This window comes from Hippocampus zosterae, chromosome 4 (assembly GCF_025434085.1).
Source record: "Hippocampus zosterae strain Florida chromosome 4, ASM2543408v3, whole genome shotgun sequence".
Classification (NCBI taxonomy): Eukaryota; Metazoa; Chordata; class Actinopteri; order Syngnathiformes; family Syngnathidae; genus Hippocampus; species Hippocampus zosterae.
Genome location: NC_067454.1, coordinates 22,833,600 through 22,860,253, shown reverse-complemented (window position 1 = coordinate 22,860,253; position 26,654 = coordinate 22,833,600). Strand labels below are relative to the sequence as shown.

Genomic DNA, 26,654 nt, shown 5'->3' with positions numbered 1-26,654 from the left:
TATTGGATAACATGGATTGCTTGGGGGAGGGACGACCCACGTGGTGTGATGCATTGAAGGCAACGCTTCATAGGCTGATGTCCTCAAGAACAGAAGCGTGGTAGCCCACTGGCTTGCTGATAAAGAGAAAGCAGAAATGGTTGATGTTTCATTTGAAATAGGTCGCTCAATTTGGAGCTGTTAAAGGAAACGCTCCGCTTAACTAAGCACTTTTCACACCGTGCGCATCTTTAACAATTCTATACACCGTAGTATTTAGGTGAAATGTGGAACAGCAGCAGAGCAAAAACGAATGATCGCGTGTGTGTTCGCGAGTATGTTGTACTGTTGTATACGGTTTGATTCTCACGCTGTTTTTTTACCTAGTAATGACCACCGTACACCAATATCTAGAATGTTGGCTTTGTTCGAACAAGTTGTAGAACACACCGATTGGCACTTCAGATCCAAAATGGCGAGTGTGTGAGGTCACATATCACTGACCAATCAGAGCAACGGTTGAATGCGTCCACCCCACGTGGGATTTGTTCGTTTTGATTGGCTGGAACATCCAATTGGTTAGCGAGTGGTCCTCTCACGTCAGTGGTGTCCTCGTGTCAGTACTCAGTCTGTGTGTGGCATAACGCGCGACGGAAGAAGCGGGCTAGCTTGTGTTTTATTTCACAACTCCGGACTTTTTCCCCGCCAAGTAGTGCTATTACCTAACATCCATCTATAGGACACATTGGAATCCACTTTGACTACTACTGGATTTAATATACTCTTATATCGAAGGGGGTTCCATAGTCCTGCTGAACGGAGTACGTCCACAGCCTCGGGACCACGGAGGTCGAAACACAGCACAGTGGAGGAGCGAAAAGAGGACGGAAAGGAAAAGGGAGCGGATATTTTTTCTTTTTATTTTATTTTTTTGCTGCGGTGACTTTTGCGAATGAAGGATATACAACGACCTAAGAGTGGAATTTAAAAATTAACAAAAGGGGGGCGAGGGAGGCAGTGGAGACAAAGGTAAAGGTGAGCGACATTAAATATCCGCTAGATAGAATGTGTGGGTGCGTGTGACTTTGTTCTTTGTGTTGGACCACCACAGCAAGCCAGTGAGAGAGACTTGTGTTCGTAGAACGCCTCTCACCTCGATAGATTTACGAGGAAACGAGCCCAATATTCATAAGGGTGTGATCCAAACTATCAGTGATTACACTTGAGGGTTGTTATTCTCACTTTTGCCTTAGTCGAAGAGCTAGAATTATTTCCACTGAATGTGAAAGAACAAGGCGAGATCCACTTCCACACCGGCGTGTTTGTGTGTGCATGTGTAGGAGAAGCGAGAGCTTCGATGCCGGGTGACTGAGCGCCTCGCAGCCGCGAACGGTACTTTGTCCGGGGCCGTCCCGTGCCACCCGTGGAAGGTTCTGGTGACTGGTGGTGATTGGCTGCACTCGGATTACTTGAGGAAAAACGCAGGAAAACAACGGGTTCCCTCGCGTGAAGGGCAGATATGTATCCACAAGGCCGGCATCCGGTAAGTAGTTGTGCTTGATTTCAAAATGGACATGCACACCACTGCCCTTTCAGGTGCGCCCTCGGTGTGGAGCTACACACCTTGCTATTTAGTATCGTGCGCCGAGAGACTGGCGGCAGTCGATGTACTAACATGTGTTTTAAAATACATTTTTGTATATTTGTCCACATTGCATCGATAGACATATTCGCCCCTCCCTGTCCAAAGGAAATTGGAGGTCGTTCGACAAACTGTTCTTTTTGCTTCGCAGGCGCCTCACCAGCCAGGGCAGCCTGGTTTCAAGTTCACCGTGGCAGAGTCTTGTGACAGAATCAAAGACGAATTTCAGTTCTTGCAGGCTCAGTATCACAGGTATAACGTCGAATCTAGCGTGTAAACATGACTGTCTTCCCGCTGGAAAGTACTGAGAACGCTTGTAATTAAGAACTTTGAGCAACTCCTCTAATTAAAGATCGTACGTTTATGAATGAGACTTGGACAGCAGCAGCAAAACGTTGATTGTGATTGCCACAAATGGAGTATCTAATCAGATATTTATTTATCCTTCCCTCTCCTCAAGTCTTAAAGTGGAATACGACAAATTGGCCAACGAAAAGACCGAAATGCAGCGGCACTATGTCATGGTAAGTGCGGTCATTGTCAAGATGTCCATTTGATTCAACGTCCTCTCCTCCATTTAGCCTCAGGTAAGCGGTCACAGGTGCGGCAGAGTGGTGGCCATGTTGCCCAGACGCCATGTTAACGCTTGTGCCTGCTGCTTTGTTGTTGACTCTCCACGTCTGTGTATTCATTGGATTAGCAGGGGCAGGGCGGACAAGGGGCGGTTGAAACTCGAGCAAGGGTCAAATATCCATCTATTGATTGCGGCGTGTGACGACCCCCATCTATGGCCCCGGGGTCCTCTTTATGACCCGAAGTGACCCTTCTCGACAAACCAAGTATGACCCGCGGCGGGTTAATGGCCGCCCTGCAGGCTTTGAGCACGAATCAAAGGGTTTCCTGTACCCACCCTCTTCTTAACTATCCCAACGTGACACTCCTGACACCCAGGGGGTCCTGAGATATGGAGGCCATTTGGTGTGTTTTTCATCAGCCCATGAGATAATCGAGGTCACCTGTATATTTTAAGACAATCAACTCGCAGTCCAATTCTAACTAAGATCCACGTGTTAAACTTTAAATCAAACACAATTTTTGTCATTGGGCAATTCATATCACAGTATCGATTCCCTTCCTATACTGAGCCTAAAATTTACTCGTCGATGGGTAAGGACGACAAACGGCGGCAGTATTGCGCGTAACCGTAATGGTCGTCTGGGACGGATGGCGAATGGGGTTTCAACGGGCCCTGAAATGGACCCGCCGTTCAGGAATCACAATGACATTTATTGTGCGAATCATAAGTCAGAATAAAATGGGGCCACTAACTCACGCCAAGAAAAAAAATGCTCATATTTTAACTCCTTCACTCCCAATGACGTTTTTAAACGCCTTTCCGTTTCGTTATCCAGATTTTATTTTACCTTGAATTAAATAGGCTTTATTCATATATCCATTGATATTTATTGATCATTATTTCCTTCGTCGTCGGTGCTGCTTGCTTACAGAAGTGTTGCCTTTTCGCCGCCGTTGAGGTGATGATTAGTGACTTAATGCGAGGTAGACACCAGATGCAAAGCAAAACTTTGGCCTTCGCGTCATGTTTAGCCACGTTAGCTATCCAGCCGCAGCTCGTAGGTAGCGCAGACGTCGCGAAAAGTGTGCAGCAATCATTCAACGGCGCAAAATGGCGAGGTGATGTGGGTGTACAACTTGGGCATTTCTGTCACACTGAGCAGTGTCAATGTGCATTCCCGCGGTTGGACGGTAGGGTCCCAATCCCTCCCGTAGCTAATTCATTGAAATAACTTCTTCCCCCCTCGCATTTTCTAGTGTGTGTGTGTGTTCTTCGATCCTGTTCTTCTGTTGGGCGGCGGTGGGCTTTTGAGGATGTTTCTGATTGGCTCAGCCTGATAAAAAGTATCACCGCTACCTGTCATTCCATATGAAAGTGACCGCACGTCTGTGCTCTATGGATATCACACGGGCCATTATCGCGCTGATATTTTTGTGATAATTGTGCAGTCCTAGTCTATACTACGCACCTCTCTACTACTACTATGCTACACTTTAGTCACATGATAAAATGATGATAGTTTTGTCAGTCAGAACCATTTTAGAACTCACTACATGAGACACAGCAGTTGAATTATGACCAGCATGCTGCAAAGGCTCAAGTAGAAGCTCCGTTCCAGCATCACGTTCTGTCACGTTTACAATATTGCAACATTCCGTAAGCATTTTGGTATAGTAAACGTGCTCCTATGTTAAACTCTGGCTGCAGCGCATTGGTCACACCCGCCAAGAACTGACCAGAACGCATGAGGTTCTCATTCATGAGTACAATTTATTGCAGCATTTATAATTCACCTGCGCTATTTTATTATTATCATTATTTTTTTTGAAGATGACGCACACAGCCTCGACCGTCAGGACGTTCTAATGCTTTGTCTTCTCTTTGGCCTGCAGTACTACGAGATGTCCTACGGGCTCAATATTGAGATGCACAAACAGGTATGTACCATATCACCCCCGTCTGTGTTTAGCCAAAACAATCTCGTTGTCCCTCCGGTCTTTGTGGAATACACACACGCACCTGACCTTAGTTCCTACCCTCATCTGGAAATGCCTTCAGGAGGCACACATACTGGCTTTCTGTCGTGAAAATGCTGACAGGCTAAACAACAACATGAAGGGCACGCTGCCTGATGGGGATGGTTTGATAAGATTAAAGCGAAGTATTTGGCAGACTGTCTGAGAGGATGTCTTTTAGTGTCCCCTCTGAACGCTCTGGTGTGCGCGCGTTCGTGTGAGTGCGCACGCGCACGTCTCTGTATTGTAATCTTCCTCCCTTGCCTGCCTTGTTCCAGCTGAACAAAAAGCTCATTAGTTTAGCTGCCACCCTGCACCGGGCATCCTGCTGCCGGCTACTGCTGCCAAAGATGAAAAGGAGAAGCCTGATTAGTACAAGAGTACTTTCATGCAACAGCCAAGCTTAGTAAAATGAGCAGATGGAATCGGATGGAATGTGAAAGTCCTGAGATGGTGACCGCGTTTCAGACCCAAAGTGACTTTGTGGTCTGTTTGTTGTTTTTTTCAGTTGGGAGTGGGGGGTCGCAGTCCAAAGCATAATGGGGGATTATTTTCAATATGCAACCTTTGCTGTTACTAACGTTGTTGGTAGGATGAGTGGTAAGACTTTGTTGATCCCATTTCATACGAAATTAAAACTCCAGCCGCAGGATATTTAATCATCATAGTTTAATCAGCATTTTCCTAGGCTTGAAATCATTTTGGATGTCGTTAACTCTGCAGACTTCATCGGCGTGAAACTATTGTCTCATCAGGTGTCTGTTCAATCATTTCATTTTCATTCACTTGCAGTTGATGGTTGCACTCGGTTTCCTGCCATATTTTGCTCAGAGTTTTCGCATCCGAAGTGAATGATGGCCCCCGGTGCCGTTAGCGGTGCAATATGACGTGTGACAGTCGGAGGGAGTCAGAGGGGAGGTATAGAGCCGTCGTGGCCCTCCGAACGAGCAGTTTCAAGGCATCAGTGCCAGGGTAACCCAACTGGAACGTGAGCAGCACACGGCGCCGTTGGTCCGCTATCGTGCTTTTTGTGGGCGTGTTTTGGGCTTTTTTTTTTTTTTGTTTATCAAGCAGCTCGTTGTCCCCGCTCCCTCCTCTTGTGAGTGTTGTTGTTGTTGCTTCGGCACCGCAACAAATGTGCAGGTGGTTGATCCGTCTTTATGCTGGTAGTGGTGTACAAAACAGAGAGGGTTCAAGTGGGGAAAGAGACAGGAAAGGAGCGAGACGCTTCGGGGTAAATGAGTCAATCGACTGCTCCTCTCCTGTGTGTGTGTGTGTGTGTGAGTCCCCTCTTATTTTATCGATAAACCTGCCGGTGTCAACGGAGCACTCTGAATAATGCATGATTCCCGCCACCCTCCTTTATGCCAGCATTGATGAGCGAGTGTTTGTGATGACATCAGCGATAGGTAAATGGACAGCCCCCTGGCCTTGGATTATTGGTGGCCATATTACTTTGCCTGGCCGGAAGATTGATGGCAGTGTGAAAAAAAAGACATTGGCTGGCTTTGTTCTTATCAGTCCAAAGCAGATTTGAGAAGCAGAGCAATGAGCTCAAACACTCCCCTGCGCGTAGAAATAAATACTCTTATGACTTACACGGCAATGCCAGCGATATCTTGACATGGCATCCATACCGCTCTGGCCATGCTGCCGCGGAGCCGAGGCGATGTCTTGCGGCTGCCATGGGGCAATTTGTTTTGACAGTGTCTGCGATGATGGCAAAGGCTCCACGTTGGAGGTAATCACCCTCGCTTGCTGTCAATAAGTGATTTTAATTAGTGCAGCTCATTAGGCCGCCTCAGCGCTGTGCCCTGCTGACTTTGTGGCGGGGCTTGCGCTCTCTTTCCACTACCGTTGTTCTCTTGTAGTACCTGTTTATCTCGCACGCTCACTCTTGCACGCATTTAGATGTCACTTGTCAATGTGATAAGATCACGATGAGAAAACACACACACATACACGTTTGGCAAGTTTTTTTTTTTTTTTGCTTTAGTTGCACTATCAGCAGGCACACTGTGTATGTGTCATGTCCTGACTTGGCGTTGGAAAGAGGGGAAAGTGCTCCATCAAGAAGGATAACGGCTTCCTGGATGGAGGAAAAAGAGTGTGAGGAGGAGGGAAGAGCGAAGAGCAGCAGAAAGCAAGCTTGTGCAAATGAATAATTTATAGCGGATTCCTGGAATTGTTTGCCAAGGTGATGATGGGCGACCTGTCTCTAAGCCAAAACAAACTAACTCCGCGAACACACACACTGCCTCTCAAGGGAGGTTGATGAGGTTACTAGGGTTCTGTGCGAGACGTGCTTTATTTTGGTTGCCTTGCAAAGGGGGTGCGGGTAGGAGAGAGCCTGCGCGTGTGCTTTGTACTCACAAGCACTGGATCGTGGTTGTTGGAGCAGAAAGCAAGATCCGCTTTGTCTGTGTCTATAAAAGGCTTGTGACAGAGAGAGGATTATCAAAACATTGTCTCCTGTATGTGATGATTCCAACTTCCCCAAACGAATCTGTTGGCAATCGTCAAAAATACTTGATCTCCTCTGGAAGAACTTCACTGGAGTTTTGTGGGTAGGTGCTGACAAATAAAATGGCACGCGTGCAAAAAAGCCTTTGTGCATTTTTTTAATGAAGAAGACACAATGACTACACCTAGTGCCTCTTTCTTCCTGCGCTCTAGCCGAGAAGATAATTTCCCAAACAACCTCCCACATCATACGCCACTTGTTTTCCTCTGCAATTGAATCCTCGTCTCTGCTCTCCACTCGGGGACTAATGCCTGCAGCGACAAACAGCCAAATGGCTTTCAACGCACCATTGACAAGAGGGATGCAGTGGAAGGAGAGAGTGAGCGAGCGAGAGAGATTGATAGAGAGGGAGAGAGAGAGGGCTCTCCATGCTGTGTTGCTGCTAAACAACCCTGAGTACCTGTAATTGTGGCACGGCAGTGAAAAGCCCTGTCGTCCTCGAAGGCTTCTGTTTTCAATGATTTTAAGTGACAGTAAACTCTTTCCAGCGCCCATCTCTGCCGCTAAAAGCCCTGTGACAAGTAATCTTTTTTTTTTTAAATGGGAGTCAGAATAAGAAAGGAGGGCTAAGGCAGTGATGTAGGCCCACTGTAGTTTACTTTTTCACGGCAGCGGTCATCAAAATTAAGAGCGCACATTCAGCCGTCAGAGCTCAAATGGTTGTTCTTAGTGAGTCGATTCTGGAAGGGCCGCTTGTTGTTGCTCAGTGCGGTGGATAATTGTTTACTTGAATCGGGTTTAACGCTGCACACCGTCCTGATAATTTTGACAAGCGTGTTACCAAAATCCGGAGGCAAACAAGGTTGCGTGTGAAATTATTTCTCAGCCCAAATCCATGTTTGAATCTGTGTTTGGTTTTCCAATGAGACCTGTGCTTCAAGATCATTCAAAAACCTGGTTTGCCCGACATTCGGTACTGCAGATCTCCAGCGAAAAGAAGGTGCCGACAAAATCGCTCCATTTTCAGTCCATGGCCAAGAGATTCTAGGATTGCTTTCATCACCTCAGAGTTTCTTTTGTTGTGTCTATTTAGTGTGAACACATGGATATTGTTCTTTAAACATTTCCATTTGCCGTTGCTCTAATAGCCAAGTGTGCCAGCCAGCATGCCACTGTTTTCTCTTCAACAATTTTCGCTCCCTTTGTAGCCATTTCCAGTGAAACGCTGTAATCCCACTGTGTGTCATTGCAGCCAGCCCCCACTAATGATGATGCTTTATGAGTTCCCTCTCTTGTCGTCCTTTTTTTTTAAGTCATGCCGCACCTCACTTACCCGCTCCCCAGTTATCCCTCATTAATTTCCTGTGCCGATCACATCGACAGGCTGAAAATTCAATTTAATGACCTTCCTCTGTGCCGCGCCTAATATGATTTTACGGGCTGTTCTGGTCAGGACCCCAGTCTAATTTACATAACGATCATCCCTGCCGGATAGGGTTGCCCCAGCAACAGAGCTGTGATGCAGGGGAGACGGTGGGGGTGGAGGCATGTTATGTGAGGAAATGGAGGAAGGGGGGAGAGTGTGTTGTGGAGATGAACAAGGAAGGCTGCCCAGTGCATTGGCGGGATGAAGGTGGCTGGATGTTGAGAGACAACAGCGAGCCAGGTCAGACGGACACAGAGATGATTCCTTGCTTGGCTTCCCTCGCCTGTAGTGCGCTGCAAAATCAACGGAGTGACACAAAGGGTTGTGGAAAAAGGCCAGTGGCATCTCCTGTCTCCTCCTATCCACTTTCACAGTCAAACAAGTCTAAAGCTGAAAATGAGTGGAATGCAGCACACACACCTGCTGGGCTTCCACCCCTAATCTCTCCGAATCAATTAGTTCGCCTGCCTTGCTTCAGTCAAACCGCATTACCTTGGCGTCAAATCAAAGCATTTCACGTCACCAGTCTGCGCTGCTCCTCCTTAAGCTTTTCTGCTCGTCTTCATCCCCTCCTCAGTCTCTGGAAAGTACACTTTTAAAAAGGTTAAAAAGCTCAATTAGCCTTCAAGTAATATCTGTAGGCAGGGCACCGAAGCATCCATTTATCCAAATGCAGCACTGAAAAGTACTCTATGTGCATGAGACCCCGCAGTATCGTCTTGCTCTCCCAGCTAATAATCCGGTCGATACCAAAGATGCCTCTGATAGATGGCGTCCGAGGTTTAAGATGACTGCTTCAGCCTGCCCCAAGCTCCCCACGGGCAGTAATTATGAAGCATGGACCTCGTTAGTTTCGTTCCAGCCAGACGACATTAGCATATTTCAGCCTCCTAATTATATAAGGGCTGAGTCTAATGGTGGCAGTAGAGAGTGGGGCGTGAATTTGTTTTCTGGCGGACCCAATTTAGTGAAGTTCAGTTCTATCCAACTGAACCTTGAAAACATTTGTTTGTGTATGGACGTAACATATGTCATGTTTGGCTGCTTGATTCGCGTCTTTCCTTTGCTCGCTGTCTGCCGTTCATCCAGACTGCCGTATCAGTAATATTTTGTCTCCTTCTTCCCGTAGACTGAGATTGCGAAACGTCTCAATGCAATCCTGGCTCAGATAATGCCATTCTTGTCTCAAGAGGTAAGTGTCGCTGCAGCAAGAAGCAACTTAAGTGCAAGATGTTCACTCATCATTTTCTCCAAAGTACAAAAAGTGCAGTGGAAACTCCAAAGTCAAACACAATTCAATTTAGACTTCGGGCCTATCTCCGAGTGTCCCCGGGACTTTGCGGGTGCAACTGTCTCGACTTATGTCCATACGCCTCCATAATGGGAATGACCAAGCTTGAAATTCAAAACCAATCTAGCAAACAGTTTATTTATGTATACCAGATGAGTGTTTTCTTTTGGGGGCCCATTTAAAATGCCGGTTTGAAGTTTAAATGATTGCTTTTCTTTCCTGATGTGTTTCCTCTAGCACCAACAGCAGGTTGCTCAAGCTGTTGAGCGAGCTAAACAGGTGACGATGACCGAGCTGAATGCTATCATCGGGGTACGTGGACTTCCCAATCTGCCTCTCACTGTGTGTATACCCCCTCTTCTTTCTTTATTTCACCTGAGGACGGGGGCAAATCTGCACGTCGAGAGGAGTGTTGGCACCCTAGACCACGGTCAAATACTGATGATATCCCAGCGTGCTACATTATGTTGGGAGGTTTCTTTCACCTTCATGTGCTTCGGTTCAATTGGCCAGAGTTTCAGTTTCAGTATATGTGGGAGACAAACACGGAAAGGGCAACAGATTAAAATGTATTATTATTATTATTCAGGAAGAAAACATGGGGGGAAGTTGTCTTCGCTGACGTCATTTTAAGTCAGCTCTGCCGTCCAACTTGTCGATTTTGAACGCTCAGACTGAATGCAAATAACAAGTTCCTCTGTAGGTGTGCAGACTTGCCCCTGATTTCAGTGTTGTGGCATGTTTATGATTTGTTTTACTATAATTCATAATGTTTTGAAAATGAAGCTCATTTATTCCCTTCAACGTGGTTGTGCAAGGTACGAGGAGGGATGATAAATCAATTTAGATTGTTTTTCATTGCTGTCCCTTGATTAAATTTAAAGTTCCAATGAAGAGACTTGCCTCGGCAGTAACCTAATGGAGTCTTTAGGTCACAACGTACGGTGAAATCTCTGTTGAGGCTATTTCCGAGCCAAAAGTTCTGTCTGCTTTGACCATCTTTGGGGCCTCATTTCAATTTTGTATTTTCCTCTTTCTGATTCAAGGGCAGAAATGTAAGTGCACTTTAAAAACCAGTAATTGGCCTTTTAATAGTTACAAGCCAACATTGCGCTCGAACCAAATAGACCTTTTGCTTATTTGGTCCTCCATCTGCTTTCGTTTAAGCACAAGACGCTTACCAATAGCCAGCTTGGATCCAGATGTTAAAGTGACCCTTTTGATTAGTCTTCTCTGTTGCAGAGGTTAGTCAGTGGTTAGCTTGTCCCATTGGTGCAGGTGGGGTGGGGGCGGGGAGGGTCAAGCCTAATGAGAGGTGGATAGTGAAATTCGATTAAACTAAATGAGCCCCGAGCACAACCCCCGGTTCTAAAGATAATTACTTCCTATTTCCCCTTGATAGAGGTCAGCCTGTCAGCAACAGGACTGACCTTTCTTTAATTACAGATGGAACCGACAGAACACAGGGAGAGGAAAGAAAAGCTTTATTTGGTAGCCGGCGTGGCAGGTAATCAATCTCTCTGCCGAAAGAGAGTGGGACCTGACATTCAAAAATCGGAACGCCAACGTCCAATCGAACCGTACGGATTTGAGCCTATGAGCAGATTTTAACATAGTCAAACTGGAGGTAAATATTTTAACTTGGAATGACCAGTGTCTGTCTGTTGTAAATACTGTATGAGTGAGGAATGTTACTTGTCATTGTCTTGCTTAAGCTCGAGACTTCTCGTGCCTCATTTAGTATTTGACAATGCATGGCTTCGTTTGCCTTTTTTTCAAAAAATCGGGAAACATGTTCCGGGCCAGCCCAAGCCAATGTGGCGCTCATGAGGCGATATTTCATATGGCGCATTGGCATTTCCACTCTTGGTAACCGGGTCATGCTAGGCACTTAGAGGTGTACTTGGTAATGGTATCATTGTATGCATGATTGTCATCTCTCTGAATCTGTTCTTCCTGTCCTCTGTGTTCCTTCAGAAGCAGCAGCCGCCTCACTGTTTCTATCCAACCTTCATGGTCAGAAATTACTCAAAGCGCCATCTGTTTAAAACTGCTTGCCATCTATATAACCTGCATCGCTTTCGAATGGGAGGTGGTTAGGATGATGCTCGATTTGAGCGTGTGGTTGGTATCTTGTTAGACGTCCGTGTTACCGGGGTGTCACGGCTTTGCAGGAGACGAAAGGATAAGCCGCATAAACGTTTGCTGCTCATTAATTTGTGTAATCAGTCAGGTGTGTTTTCTGGTAGGTCACGCGGTGATCAACGATCACTTGTTGCGCCAGGGTGCCAGCTGGTTTGCATTGGGGCTGGTGTTGACGCTTGCTCTGGCTGACAGTTGTGTTCTGCAGGGAGTCGGCTTCGCCTAGTTAACTTTAATTGCCTTTTTCCTGTGCAAGTTGCTTCGGCTGCAATGGCATTTACGCATAATGAAAATAGATAAGACTGAAAGGGAGCCAGCTCTTTAACCATGAATATTGAATTGGAAGCAATTTATTTCAGTTCCTTCTACCCGGTCTCCCCCCATCCCCCCACCCCCCATTCCTTCTCTCGCCTTTTTCCTCACTCGTCTGCCCAACCACATTTTACTAATGAGGCTTCTTGATAACGATCCCTGCACACTTTTCCTCATTAGGCTCACTGAATAGGGATGCCCCTGCCCCAATCCCATGCTCACGCTTCCACTCTCTTGTTAGCTACTGATTCTCTCTCGCTACTTTTGCAGCCTTTGTTGACATTTTGTCCCCCATACCTCACGGGAAAGAGTGTGTGCTTAAGCCCGTGCACGCTTACGGTATCAATTGGCGCTGCTGGCTCTCCGTTGCTTTCATTTGCGATTATGGTTCCGTGTTCCCGACGAAACACCGAACCGAATACGATTTAACAATTTCCATCATCGTTAAATGAGCCCCTGCGTGATGAGCACTCTCTTGTCTGTTTCCAGTATTGCATGTAAGGATGATGTCATTGAGATACAATCTAGCATATAGATTGACAATAAGAGTCAGGATTTTTGTGCGCAGTCGTTGATGGATGTGCTAAGTGTTATTTAACCTCGTTTTAGAGCACTTTCTTCCCTTTGCCTGAGTGGCTGTTTAACTCGTGTCTGTTGACTCACTTTAACCCCGACTGCCTTTTACACACAGACATCAGAGGCCTCTTGGGGGTTGTGGGTCGGCATTTGTATGACTGTGCTGAAAAGAGGGTTTTAGTGGAGATTATTTCCTTCTCATTGTTTTAGAATCCACACAACTTTGTTGACAGAAGACTCCAAGTGTCCCTCCAAATGAAGAGTATGAATTTGTTGTGGCTTGTGTGAGAGCACTTAAATCTGCACATTTGAGCATCTGAATATTTCGGCGAAGGTTCTGTTTCAAATGCTTCTGCGGCATCATCCTCACTGTGTGCTTGAGCACAAAGCGAGACTCATGACGGCACGGTTTGGTCTAGAACAGGGGTCGGCAACCCAAAATGTTAAAAGAGCCATATAGGACAAAAAAAACAAACATGTCTGGAGCCGCAAAAATATAAAAGCCAATAAAACTTACAATGATGGAAACATGCTGTATGTATGTAGGAGGCTGGACTGTCTCAGAATTTTTTGTTATTCATTCCTTTGTTGTATGTTTACAATGCTTGATTTTTTTTTTTTTTGGTACGTTATTTTCGCTTTTCTTCGTGAAGTGATCATGAATTTCTGTTTTTCGGAGGCTGTCTTTAAACGCCTCTCGAGTTGAACGAGAAGAGAGAAGAGAAGGCACGGAGTCGGACGCAGACGTGTCTGTGTTTGTCGAGACTGTTAAAAGCATAAATATGTTGCATAAAAGTGTACGTTTTAAAAAACCAACACCACAGCTCTCCTTTTTTGGAGCTGCAACATGTATCTATATCTATATCATATATATATATTTGAGCTATATTAGCCGACTATCAAAATCTTTTTCCATTTTTTTTTTATAAAGCTCCAGGGAGCCACGTGATGTCGCTAAAGAGCCGCATGCGGCTCTGGAGCCGCGTGTTGCCGACCCCCGGTCTAGAAGAACTGTACTTTGCCTCACAGAGCCATGAACTGAACTCCGTCATTATTGAGATGAAATTCCATCAGACGCACTCCAACATCTTAGACCCCCCACCCCCCACCCTACCCGCTCCCTCCGGGAATGTGAAAAATTGGATCACATCCAATCATTATCTAATGGCCTTTTGTGTCAGTGCTTTTGTTGGTACAGTATCGAGTGTGTATTTATTTAGTTGTGAACAAAATTGCGGAACTGGACATGTCATCACCTGTCATTCTCCTTGGCGGCGTGAATCGTGCAAATGATATGCAAGAAAAGATGACATGGTATTTGCCCACAATAGGGAAATGAATTGCTTTCCTCTCAGTGAATGAGCTGTTGGCAGTCGCTGTCATCTCGCTATTATCCATAATCGGTTTGACCCGGGAATAAATGTTGGTGTAAGCCAGCGCTAATGCATGCGTCCAGTGCGGTCATACATGCATTCGCTTCCCAGCCGACCCACTTGTCCTCTCGTCTTCCCTCCCGCCTCCCTATATTTGTTGCAGCAGCAGCAGCTACAGGCCCAACACCTCTCCCACGCAGCGCACGGGCCACCTGTGCAGCTGCCCCCGCACCCATCAGGTTTACAGGCACCCGGCATCCCCCCTGTGACGGGTGCTGGCTCTGGTCTGCTTGCGCTTGGTGCTCTTGGCAGCCAGGCGCACCTGCCTGTAAAGGATGAGAAGAACCATCACGACCTGGAGCACAGAGGTGAGGAGCGCCCTCTGTCTCTCTTGTCTCACTCACTCCCCCACCAAAATGCCAGTTGATATGCAGTGCAGCTAATTGAACATGCTGTAAATGTCACGAGGAAGCCAGAACCAGAGACATTTTAAAGACCAATTTGTCGCCGGCCCACCAAGCATTAACAAACATTTACCAACCAGTCATAAAAAGGTATTCAATATCATTTAGAATGGTTTTAAACAATATGTTCTTAGACACCGGTATGAAAATGAATCATGCAGTTGATCACATCACAAATGAGATGAATCTTTGATCTGAATAACGTATTACCTTTGTCTGATGAAAGCACGGAGACGTTGTGACACCCATACTAATTTACTTTTTGATTTTCTCTCTTCTGGCCCCTCATCGTTTCATTCGCCTCGGGCTCTTCCTCTGAAAGAACGAGAGTCGAGCACGGTACGTTGACATCCCACTCTTTCCTTATGCCCCATGCGTGACCCGCCTTTGCCGGTGATTAGGTGTACCTTACAGAGATGGGAGATCCTTAGAAATCCATGTTCGCCATGTAAGACCACACGTTTTGTGGATACGAGTGCTCTCGCATGAAGGTATTCGCTGACTGAAATCAAATATTGAAGTCTAACCAAATAAAGTCGAAAGCCATCTAATCCTCGAGGAAAATGACTCCAATCGGACAGAGCGGATTAGTAGGCAGCTACCTTCTTTAATTTCTTCTCAATTTTGACTGGACTTCTATTCTTTCCGTTCCTTGCCAACTGCTAGATTTATTTTGGGCCGCCCACGACCTGACTCCCTTTCAACTGCTTTCACCCTGACATTTTTCTTTGTGTGCCTTCATTTTATTTTTATTTATTATAATTTTTTTTTTGGGTGCGTGTCTCATGAACAATGTTCACCAGCCTGCTCGCTACCCCTGTCTGTTGGCGTTTTATAACTTCATCCTCTCATGATAAAGCCTCTGTTTATTGGACTGCCTCGTAGCGCTCGCATAACTGGAGCGCAACGCTCTGTTGGACGGGACAGATTACGTTCCCATTGACTGGCCTCTCTGAATGGGCCCACTCATGTCTGAAGGGAAGCCAAACTATGCCTCCATCTTGTGTAGTGACAAGCGCCCACCGGCGCCGGCATATACGTGATCTCGCCGCACCTCTTTCGAGTGCACACCCGCTCGTGCTTCAAGGTTTGCTATTCTCTTGTCTCTGGTAATCCAACACCAGACAAGGTGGGAAAGTACACGGTTATTGAGTCCAAGCAGCCCTTTAAAGGTCACCGGCTTGCATACAAAGACAAGCTGTGTTCCATTGATCATTGTCTCCCTCCCCTTGCCTCAAGCGAGCAGTTATTGCACAAATGTTTTGATGCAAGATGCAGGAAACTGGAAATTACAGAATCGTGCTTAGTTGAAGGAAGTTTCACCCTATGTGCTAGCCCATGCGAAGCATAGAGTTGTGGTGTTATTGGCCGCCTTTTTAAACCACCACTGGGCCAGGGTGGCACTTTTCCCTCCCAGACCACTTTTCTTGCTCATTCCTCTTTTCCGATGAAAGCACCGGTTTGTCGTGCTGCCAATCAGTGTGGCCTGCCCTCAGAGTTCTCTCCTCACCCTACGTTGTTGCCTGTCAGCGTGTTTGGCCATGCCTCCACAGAGCACCGGAGCCCAAACTACTACAAAAATCCAGTTTATAGTTAATTCGAGCGTGCCAGTTCATGAGGGCATTCCCACTGGCGCGGAGAAGCTCATTTCCACATAGCTATGATCTCATCGCTTGCCAAAATAGTTTCAGTCTATGCTCTTTGCTCTCTTCCTTTTTTCTTTGGCCTAACTTATTTTATTTTCCCTATTGGTGAGCCCCCCCCCCCCCATTTTTTGCCGTCACATTGTTGTCATTTTCAATTAGTGACCCCTTTTTAGCCTTACCTTTCCACTGGGTTAATTTTTGATCAACTTTGCTGTCAGTCCTTTATAGGGGCTTGTCTCTGACCTGACATAGCGCACGCAATCAGATCTTCAGGCAGTTAGCTTTATTGGATGATGGATGAGAAGGCGACTTGCATCCTTTTTGTATTTGCATGCACATGCATGTTGTTAATCTGTAATAAACAGTCTTTGCTCATGTACTTCTTTTGATTTGAAGTATTGAATTGCTTCAGGCATGTTTCTGAATGTTTGTCCCTCGGCTGTCCTTTACGTTCTTCTATGACAAATCAGTCCAAAGCCACCCTGCACTTGGTTTCAGTCAATAATTGCCACAGCTTTGAAGAATAGAAGCCTGGTCCTGTCTCGGCGCTAGTAAAGTGTTGGTTAGAAGTTGGCAGAGCATTGCTTTCTTGGTCCCTCACACTGGCACTTTCCTTGACTAACGAGTCAATTTGTGTGTTTATTTGCGGTCAGTGCCAAGATGGAGCAAGATGACAGACTAGAGGCTGAGTTAGCTTTCTCCGTTTTTTTTTCTTTTTCTTTCATGTAAATAATTAAAGATTGAGGATCTTTTGGAGCTTTTCATTTACACCGACGCATCTCTTTATTGTTTGTCGGCAGAATAATTCTGTGTCGCCATCAGACAGCCTGCGGGCTGCAAGTGAAAAGCACCGCGGCTCATCAGATTATGGCCTTGACCCCAAGAAACGTAAAGTGGACGATAAGGACAGCATGAACAGATATGTGAGTGGTTTTATTTTATTCTTTTGCTTTCATCATATCATTTGAAAAAGGTACTGACAACAGCTCAATGGCAGTAGTAAAGAGGGCAAAAGGAACAGCACATCATCATCATCTCAAATGTTCATCCAAAATTGAGAGCACTCCTAAATTTCTCGGTAAAAGTATTGATTCAGCAGTTACGGAATGGATGACCCCAACCCCTACATTGAAGTGTTCTATACTCATTCGGTTTTTATTAAGATACTGCACGAGAAATGTCATTTCTGAAAATGTAAGTATAAATAAAGCAGCACTTTTTATTGTGAGTTTAAATGAAACAAACATAGACCCGCCCCCAAAAGAAACAAAACAAAACATAAAAACAGGACAGAGTATGCTGATCACAGAAAATCAAACCAAAACACCATCTTACCTTCTCAGGTTAATATGAATGATCCTACTATTTTTTTTGCCATTTGTATCCTTACTGTATTGTGTCTTTGGCATGCCTTCATTTTAGGATAGTGACGGAGACAAGAGCGATGACTTAGTGGTGGATGTTTCCAACGAGGTAAGACCGCGTTGGGACAATGCTGCCCAGCCACATTCCGCAGCGTTCGCATTGCTAAAGACAGCTGCTTGTGGGCCAATCGACACCTCCCGCACTGTTGCCAAAATGTCTGTCATAATGTTGATTGTGTGTGCGCGCGCGTGCGTTTTGTTTATCATTCTTTTGGTGTCCAGGCGTAAAATAAAACAAAGATAAAAGGGAGCAGCAGGTGAATGAGGAGTATTTGTGTATGAGAGCGTTTGAGCACACATGAGTATATCCATCTATGTATTATCTTTGTTTGCACATGAGGCCCTCAGTTTGTTTGACCTGCGTGTACATGCCAGTCTCCTTCCTCCCGTCTGTGTGCTGAGTCTCACTCCCGGCCCGTCTCGTTTCACGCTGTAGGATCCAGCCACCCCTCGCGTGAGCCCTGCTCACTCTCCTCCAGAGAACGGCCTGGATAAATCACGGGTTCTGAAGAAAGACGCTGCGCCCAATAGCCCTGCCTCAGTGGCGTCCTCAGGAAGCACGCCATCTTCCAAAGCAAAGGACCACGCCCATATGGCAGTAAGCGCCATTTATACTGTATATTTAAAAAAAACAAAACAAAGAAGGTGCTTTGGAGGGGGCGCAAAAGCTTTTTATTAACGGACTGGAAGCTATTTGTCCAATAAAGTGGGCTTTTTGCAAGGCCTTGTATGGAGGGGGCTTAGCAGCTCGTTTCAATGAGGGCCTCGAAGGGGCAGTGGGTCGATGCACACTGGAAATCAGACCCTGTGGCTTAGTCCTCTCAATCGCCTTCGTGACTTAGCCAGTAAGTGGTCATTTCTTTCTCGCGGAGGCTATATATAACACTGAGACATGACTCGTTTTACTTCCTTGTTTTTTCTCATCTTCTCTCCCGCCATCATTTCCTTCTTCTCTTTGATTGTAACCAGGACTGGTTTGACATAAGCCGCTTTGGTCCAATTAGAGTCCACAGACTACTTCTCGACACCCAGTTTCCATCTCGCATTAATGTGTTTGAACAGGCTGAGGAGCCCATCTCTTTTCCCTTGATTGGGGACGCAAGAAAAAGCTTCATGATGTAGTGCTCGGCCATCGTCTAGCTTGTCGAGTTATGTTTAACGAGCTTGACCTCTGAGCAAAAGGTTTACGCCTCCACCCTTACGCCAACCACTCAAACCACGACTGTAATGAAGTGCCAGTGTGGGATTGGATTACCCTGAGCTATCCACTCAGAGTGTCACTCGGCGTTTCCTTGCGAATGGAATTATTTTCAGCTCCATTTGTTTTTGTTTTTTTTGGAACTGGCAGATGTTACGTGGGGTCACTGAACATTTTGCTGACTTTTTTCTTCACCCTGATGTATCTGACAAAGCTTTGACAGTAAGCCTAACAACAACAAAAAACAATTGCATGTTGTTTGTTATTTTAGAACGATAAGTCATCGACACCGAGCCTGAAGTCCAACACACCTACACCCAGAAACGAGGCCCCAACACCAGGAACAAGCACCACTCCTGGGTTGAGGCCTCTCACTATGGGCAAACCGCCTGGCATGGAGGCATTAGGTAATAATCGCGCTCATCACCCTAGACCTGCTGCAATCTTATTTTGCAGGCCTGAATGGAATGAATAAACAAAACTGCCAATATGTTTTAGAATGTTGCCGCATGGATTGGTTTTTCCTACCAAAATGAATCTGTAGTCTTGCCCATGCTTTTAAATTGTGAAAAAACTGATACAAGATTACAGCATGAAATATCTCCTGCCGACTAACTAACTTGAGAGTATTAAGACATCAGTTGTTTAGCGGGACACAAAGTGCACTTCAGGACAGAAAAAAAAGTTAACCTATGATGGAGCAAAATTGAAAGTGAGGCAGTTTTTTGTTCCTCTCAAAGTTTGCAAAATCAAGACCTTCACCAAAGCGCACTTAATGTCATGAAAAATGTTTTTGTAATCCCCTAAAATGTCCTTTTCCTCATCGACAGCGGCTCCCGCCCTTCGCACCCCGCTGTCTATTGCGGGTTCCTACGCCACCCCCTTTGCCATGATGGGCCATCATGAGATGAATGGATCCCTGACCAGCCCGGGTGTCTATCCTGGTCTGATTTCACCTCAGATGAGTGCAGCGGCTGCCGCCGCTGCTGCTTATGGACGCTCGCCAATTGTAAATATTGTGGCTTGAATATTGAATTTGTGAAAAGTTGCAGATTTTGCGCACATTTTGTATACGTCAGCCTCATCATGTGGCGCGAGCATTGATCAGCGTTGGCATGAATTAAGCCTCCTCACTTCAAGTTGTACGATCTGTATGCAAAGTGTCTTGGAGAAACTCAAGTATTCATTCCATAACTCTTTGTGAATGTCTCTGCTCCCCTGGCTACAGCTTTGTTTACATAATGAAAACACACAAAGACTTCCAAGATCCCATTACTTTGATGTTCCCTAGTTAGCATTGGAAAGGCTTAAAAAAGGCGCCTCCCCCCAAACGAATCTCATGTTTGAAAATCTCCCAGGTTTTCATGAGTATTACCAAGCGGGATGTTGTGTTATCTTGTGTAAAGCTTCTCCGTTCGCATTTGAGTAGAACCTATGCTTTTCAAGGGATTTGCCTAGAAAACAAGCGCGTTGGGCTTTCTTGTGAATAATGAAAGACGGCATCGTTTTCCACGCGAATATTTGAATAGCGCAACTTATAACGGCAGTTTGTCATTTGTTTTGAATGCTTTACTCCGCTTGTTCATGCAGGCGGGGTTTGACCCTCATCCCCACATGAGAGCGCCAGGCCTGCCAACCAGCCTGCCTTCCATTTCGGGAGGAAAACCGTGAGTATTTGACGACGTGTCATGTTGCTTTCGGTGAATAACAGAGAGCTAAATGCATCTGTGGTTGTAACTACCGCTTACCATCACTTTGATTTATGGCAAACTTAAAATGGAAATCAATCTTATTCTTTTTTTTCCCTTCCTTTCCCCATTGTCAGTGTGTTGTCGGATTGCCGGTAGCGCTCACTCTCGCAGTTCAACTTGAATACATTTTGAACTGATCATGAACGTTACAATAGCATATCGTATGGGCTTGGTGAAAATGTACATTCTTTTCAGTCGACTGTTATCACAAGGGGAAAAGGATAACGTGACTGTCAGTGGTATATTTTTCAGCAGCCTGTGTCAAAATGACAAAGCCACTCTGACAAGAGACGTACGTTTCTCAAATTGCTCTCCTCGCTGCTTCTGGCTTCTCTGCAGGGCATATTCTTTTCACGTGAGTGCGGATGGTCAGATGCAGCCTGTGCCCTTCCCCCCAGACGCATTGATAGGCCCGGGCATCCCGCGGCACGCTCGTCAGATCAACACGTTGAGCCACGGGGAAGTTGTGTGCGCCGTCACCATCAGCAACCCCACTCGTCACGTCTACACAGGTGGCAAGGGCTGCGTGAAGATCTGGGACATCAGCCAACCGGGCAGCAAGAGCCCCGTGTCCCAACTTGACTGTCTGGTAATTAGTTGTCATTGTTTCTTACATGGTCATGGCAGAATGCCTTTTTGCCAGGACATTATATACTCGCTGTATGACAGCTCATTGCCTGAGTCCCATTCCACATCCCATTGTAGCTTAACCCCACATCCCACTGGGACCGAAATGTGAGTAATTTGGCAGTGTCTGGCTGCGCTGTGCTGTGCTATGCTGAAATAATCCTTTGCTGCGGGAAAAAAAATCCTGCTGACTAAAGATGTTCCGATTGGTTGACCTTGTCTCCCATTACTGAGTGCATTTCTTCCTCCCAACTGCCTTCCTTTTCTTATTTTGATACGATGGCTTCGTCCTCTTCATATGGCTGGAAACACCCTTGAGGTGCATCGGGAGTGCAATTGGCGTTTATCAAGTCGTCAGTGTGTTGTTTTAATTCGGCTGAGAGCGTTCACACTCCTGACTATTGCCTTAAACGCCTTCCCTGTATCTCCTGGTCATGCTGACACTTTCATCTTCACTTTATCATGAGGGACGAAGTGTTTTTTTTTCTTTCCAAAATTGCACTTGTCGTAAAAAAGCCAATTGAGGGAATGAAGTCCGTACAAATCATTGTTACACCCCACAGACTTGAAATTGGAGACCTTTGTGCATTTTTGTTAGTGTGGGGGGCAGTGGGGGGGGGGGGGGGGGCATTTTCGAGGAGTTCTCCATTTATCTGCACAATGCTCACCTCTCATTTGTGCTTCAGAACAGGGACAATTACATCCGCTCCTGCAAGCTGTTGCCCGATGGCCGCACCCTGATCGTGGGCGGCGAAGCCAGCACGCTGACCATTTGGGACCTGGCGTCACAGACGCCACGCATCAAGGCGGAGCTTACCTCTTCTGCCCCAGCCTGCTACGCGCTGGCCATCAGCCCCGACGCAAAGGTCTGCTTTTCCTGCTGCTCGGATGGTAACATCGCCGTGTGGGACCTCCATAATCAGACCCTCGTCAGGTAAGTCCTCCGACACGTCAATAAAAATGTCCAGCTCCAAGAGAATTCGCAGCCCTCACAGAATCATGACTTAATGTCTTATTGCAGGCAGTTCCAGGGCCACACGGATGGAGCCAGCTGTATCGACATCTCGCATGATGGGACCAAGCTCTGGACCGGAGGCCTGGACAACACGGTCCGCTCCTGGGATTTGAGAGAAGGGCGGCAGCTTCAGCAGCATGACTTTACTTCACAAGTAAAGACGACATACCTAAACGGAGGCATTCACATTGCCTTTGTTTTAATTCAAAGCCAACATTCAACATTCTGACTTGAAAGTTGTGCAAGGTTCCGTAGTCAGCTCTTTGGTTGGCCCTCGTTTCCAGATCTTCTCTTTAGGCTACTGTCCCACTGGAGAATGGCTGGCTGTGGGCATGGAGAGCAGCAATGTGGAGGTGTTGCACCACACAAAGCCTGACAAGTACCAGCTACATCTGCACGAAAGCTGTGTCCTCTCGCTCAAGTTTGCCTACTGTGGTAAGAAATTTGTGTCAGACATTTTTACACATGAAAGATCTCTTATTTGGGAGGGGGGTTAGCTGTGCAAGGACTTGCTGGGACTAGAATTGTCAGTTCGTTTCTTTGTCCAATATTGTCTTAAGCTCGGGGTCTCAAATTCGCCAAATGGTGGTGGGGGGGCGTGTGATCTCAGATGATCTTGCAGCATGATATTGACCTCGAAATTAATTGTTAGCGCAGCCCCCATGTTTTTTGCCGTACCGGGCAGTGTGTATGTGCGTGTGCATGTGTTTATCACCTCTGGGCTAACAGAGCTTAGGCTTGTGACAGCTTTCAGCGAAACGTAATTCTGAAGTCACCCACTCCCAGGCTTGTCTTTTTCAAAACCTGCCGTGAAGAGAGAGGTTGGCAATGAGAACAAACAATTTCAAGATAAACAGGAGATGGAATGTGCTCAAGAAATTAGACGTCATTCCTCAACCAGACCTGCTGAAAAGTATGCAAAATACCAGGGAGATGAAGAGAGTACTGGGTCATCAAAGCTGTTCCCGTTCTGATGAACCGATAATGTTCTCAACCGGTAGTAATGAAGACTGAGAAAATTTGATTCGTTTTTTGGAATATACAGTATGTACCCCTTTTTTTGTGGAAGACTTCTTGTAGACACACCCAGAATCTTTTTGCAGGTATTAGTATATGTCTACTTATCTCAGGATTACAACTTTATTATCATTGGAGGCCGGGATGTTTTTTTTTTCTTTTCATGGCAAAGTGTAATGTTGAGTATTACATTAAAAGCAGCACATCTTTGATCTGAGGCCAAGGATTTGTATGGCCGAGCAAATCTCGGTTTTACAGGTTATGTAATGCATAGTAGCATTATTTTGTAAAAAAAAAAAAAACTTTAAAAAATCTGCTCTGTTGTTGTAGATGCCTGTGACAGTTATGTAGACATTTTTTTTCTTTCCCCTTTTCCTTTACAAACATGACTATTTAGAGAAAATTGCCTCTGCTTCAGATCCCTCCCAGCCTGTCGCAGTGTTGCTGTAAAACTGAAGTTCCAGAACAGACAAATGAGATTTTGCTATCGCTTAACATTTAACCCCCAAACCCGAAGTATTTATTTCTGCTCTAAGCCCTCCTCCAGCACAGTGTTGAATTTTCGCCATGACACAGCCGGTTAGTTGAAATGGTACTTCTTCTGGGCTCTGGGCGCCATCAATTACACCATTAGCCAACTAGTCATTTGGGTAATTAGTCAGAAGCTGATTTAAATAATTATCTGAGCGGAAATAGTGCGTGGACCCCATTATGAGATTCCCCCCCCCCATCGTTTATGTTGTACTACTTTCCCCAATTAGCTTTGATGGCCATTGATGGATAGTCATTATGCATTTGCCTCCTGGCTCCAGTTGTGGGTGCCACGGCCTAAACGTTACCATTGTAGATGTAACTGCTCCAACCAGTTGGCTTGTGGAGAGTGGAGATTATTTTCTGAAGAAGACGATTCTGTGTTGTCAGGTAAATGGTTCGTAAGCACGGGGAAGGACAATCTGCTGAATGCCTGGAGGACTCCCTATGGCGCCAGCATATTCCAGGTACGGTATTAGCACCCGACGATGCACATTGACGAGCAGAACATGTTGCGCAACTCAGATGTCCTTGTTCATTTCAAGAAAGCCAGAAGCATCTCCTACCGCTTCTATCACTAATTTCATCCTTCTTCCCCCTTTCTCACTGCACATAGTGTTTTTCTTTTGGCAAAAAGCCAGAAGCTACTTGTTTGAGTTGTATCCGTTTCAATGGCGTTCATGTATATCCAATAGGAGAGCTCAACTGACTTTGCTTTATTTGTGCAGTCCAAGGAGTCGTCGTCGGTCCTAAGCTGTGACATCTCAGCGGACGACAAATACATCGTGACGGGTTCTGGTGACAAGAAGGCCACGGTCTATGAGGTCATCTACTAGAGACACTCTCACTCTACTTTCGCACTTCTACTGAGACTACTCTTGTCGCTGACCCTGCCATCGATCTGAAAAGTGGACCACAAGACTTTTATCCACCCCTGACGACATCCGCTCCAGGGAAGCTGATTTTGACAGGGTGCCGCCCTTTTGTCGGAGGGTTTCACATTTTTGCGTCTTATTTTCTTTTGAATTTCTTCTTTTTCAGCTATTTGAGCAAAACCCACTGAAGCAGTGCTTCAGCCCTGAGAACCATGGTCCACAAGTGTCTTGTGAAAAGTGTACATATTGGATTAAATACAAAGACATTATATATATATATATATATATATTATAAAACTTATATATATTTTCATGTCCTGGATGTACTTGTGGTATGGTTTTGGCCCTCACCGTCTTACTTCATACGTGAGCGCAAATCATAGATTAGAACTTTTGAACCGTAACTCACCTTCTTTGTTTCCTTGAAGCACATTCTGTGGGTTGACCTTTTCAACAAGATGCAGAGAAGCAGGACACCGTAAACTGGGACGTTGCGGAACATTTGAATGGCCTTTGTGCTCGGTGCTCTTGTGAGATAATGTCATCTGATCTACATTGTGGAACCACGGACTCAGTTGTGCCACGGTAGGACCCAGTGAGAAATGAATCCCAAAAAAAAAAAGAAAAAAAGAGAAAGAAAAGAGACTGAGGGAGTTCAATTGATAGCCGAACCCTTGGACCTCAGTTGGCAGCAGAAGCACTGCAGCAGCCATGAACTTAATGACAATGTGCTTTTAGCTAATTCCACGTAACGAGGGATGCAGAATTGCACCATTGTTTTCTTAACTTTTGGCTAATGTCAAAAAGTTAATTCGAAGCCATTAGAATCAGTCTGCCCCTTTTCTTTTGTCAAATCTCATTAATATTGCTCGAATGTGTTTGGTCCATCATGCCTGGGAGGTTATAGTCGTCTCTACCTTTCAGTCCTTGAGGAAATGATCAGTGCCTGTCCTTGAAGCTGCGGGAGGCAGAAATACGTGAAAGACGAAATCAAGTGTTTATGTTGCCATGAACGCTTAAGTGAATCAGTCTGGTTTTTACACTGTGCTTCTGACAACGTCGGCCTTTCCTACAAAAAACAAAAAGGGGTGGCGGGAGGTGTGGGGGCATTGCACTTCCCACGGCATCACACCAAAGTATGTAGCAAACGCTGTCAGCACTGTCAAGAAATGTATAGTTGTTAATAAATCAATAAAACTTTTTTTTTATAGACGCGGACTCGTTCTCTGCTCAAAGAATATTCTCCACAGGAACGTGCAGAGGTGCGTGGGCGGTTGCCCTCGGCCTCCACCTTATCTCAGTGAGCGGTGAATGTTAGCGCAGTCATGTACACGTGATTTTTTTTTTCAGGGTTTGTACAATGTTGCAAAGATATTTGCCAGACATCGCCAAACCGTTTTAACGGTCGCGAAGCGTTTTTCTTGTCATTTTCAAAACGTCTTTGCAACAAGATCAACCATAACGATCATTGGTGAATGTCTGCGACCTCGAGAGAACCCTGACAACTGCACCATCGACCAAAAAAATTCAAACGGACACACAAACAGCTTTGGATGGACAATAAACTAGACGAATGTATCGAGGAGAAAAATGTCACCACCCACGCCTTCGCCCACCCCGACCATCAACAATCCGTTTTGAAGCGGCCTCAGCCTTGTGCTCAAGTCCGAGGCAGCAACGGCGCTTAGCGTGCCGCTGTACTCGGGTTGCACGCAAGTGGACAAAGTAGCATTAAATTCACACTGTGAAAAAAAGAAGTGACAATAACAAAGTTGTAGTATTCTGAAAATGAAATTATCTTCATGAATGAACTTGAGAAGAAAAGCAACCGTCCGGTCACTGGCTTACCTGCCCAACCGTTTATTTATCACACAATCGCAAATTAGCAAAAACATTTGATGTTCCAAAACATCGTCAGTTGGATTGTTTGTGAAACTTGCACTCAGTGCAACTCCTCAACGTTGACATTTTAAGGCAGGTGACAGCAACTGTTTGCTCATAGTATTCATTTTCAAAGTTTTTTTTTTCTTGTGTTTGTGTGCGCGCCTGTGTTATATTATCAATGTCATACTTTTTTTAATGACTGAATTATTGAATTCTGACAATCAAATTCGTAAATCTGCCATGTTATTGCCTCTAAGCACCTACGAAGCAGCCAACCAGATTGATGTCGGCACGGGCAGCGCGGTGGGTGACAGGTTAGCAGGTCGACCTCACAGTTATGAGGTGCAGAGTTCGATTGCGGCTCCTGTGTGGAGTTTGCATGTTCTCCCCGTGCATTATGTGGATTTTCTCCGGGTACTCCGGCA

At 45.7% G+C, this 26,654-nt stretch overlaps 1 protein-coding gene across 9 annotated transcripts; it reads left to right on the top strand.

Annotated features, from left to right (window-relative positions):
- The first annotated feature begins 574 nt into the window (after positions 1-574).
- LOC127599269 (transducin-like enhancer protein 3-B) lies at positions 575-25,553 on the top strand. Of its 9 annotated transcripts, none has more exons than XM_052063089.1 (22): positions 575-1,008; positions 1,320-1,522; positions 1,773-1,873; positions 2,082-2,145; positions 4,091-4,135; positions 9,233-9,295; positions 9,632-9,736; positions 11,372-11,410; positions 13,961-14,165; positions 14,584-14,600; positions 16,708-16,830; positions 17,330-17,380; positions 17,768-17,929; positions 18,801-18,936; positions 19,360-19,538; positions 20,120-20,196; positions 20,620-20,869; positions 21,594-21,841; positions 21,929-22,076; positions 22,207-22,357; positions 23,861-23,937; positions 24,199-25,553. In XM_052063089.1, exons 2-22 carry the CDS (start codon positions 1,499-1,501, stop codon positions 24,304-24,306), a joined length of 2,373 nt encoding a protein of 790 aa, XP_051919049.1. In that variant the 5' UTR covers positions 575-1,008; positions 1,320-1,498; the 3' UTR covers positions 24,307-25,553. The 9 variants fall into 9 exon arrangements, with proteins under 9 accessions (XP_051919049.1, XP_051919053.1, XP_051919052.1 ...); XM_052063093.1 differs by having other exon boundaries at positions 575-1,014; positions 9,632-9,706; positions 13,964-14,165; XM_052063092.1 differs by having other exon boundaries at positions 575-1,014; positions 9,632-9,706.
- The last annotated feature ends 1,101 nt before the right edge of the window (positions 25,554-26,654 follow it).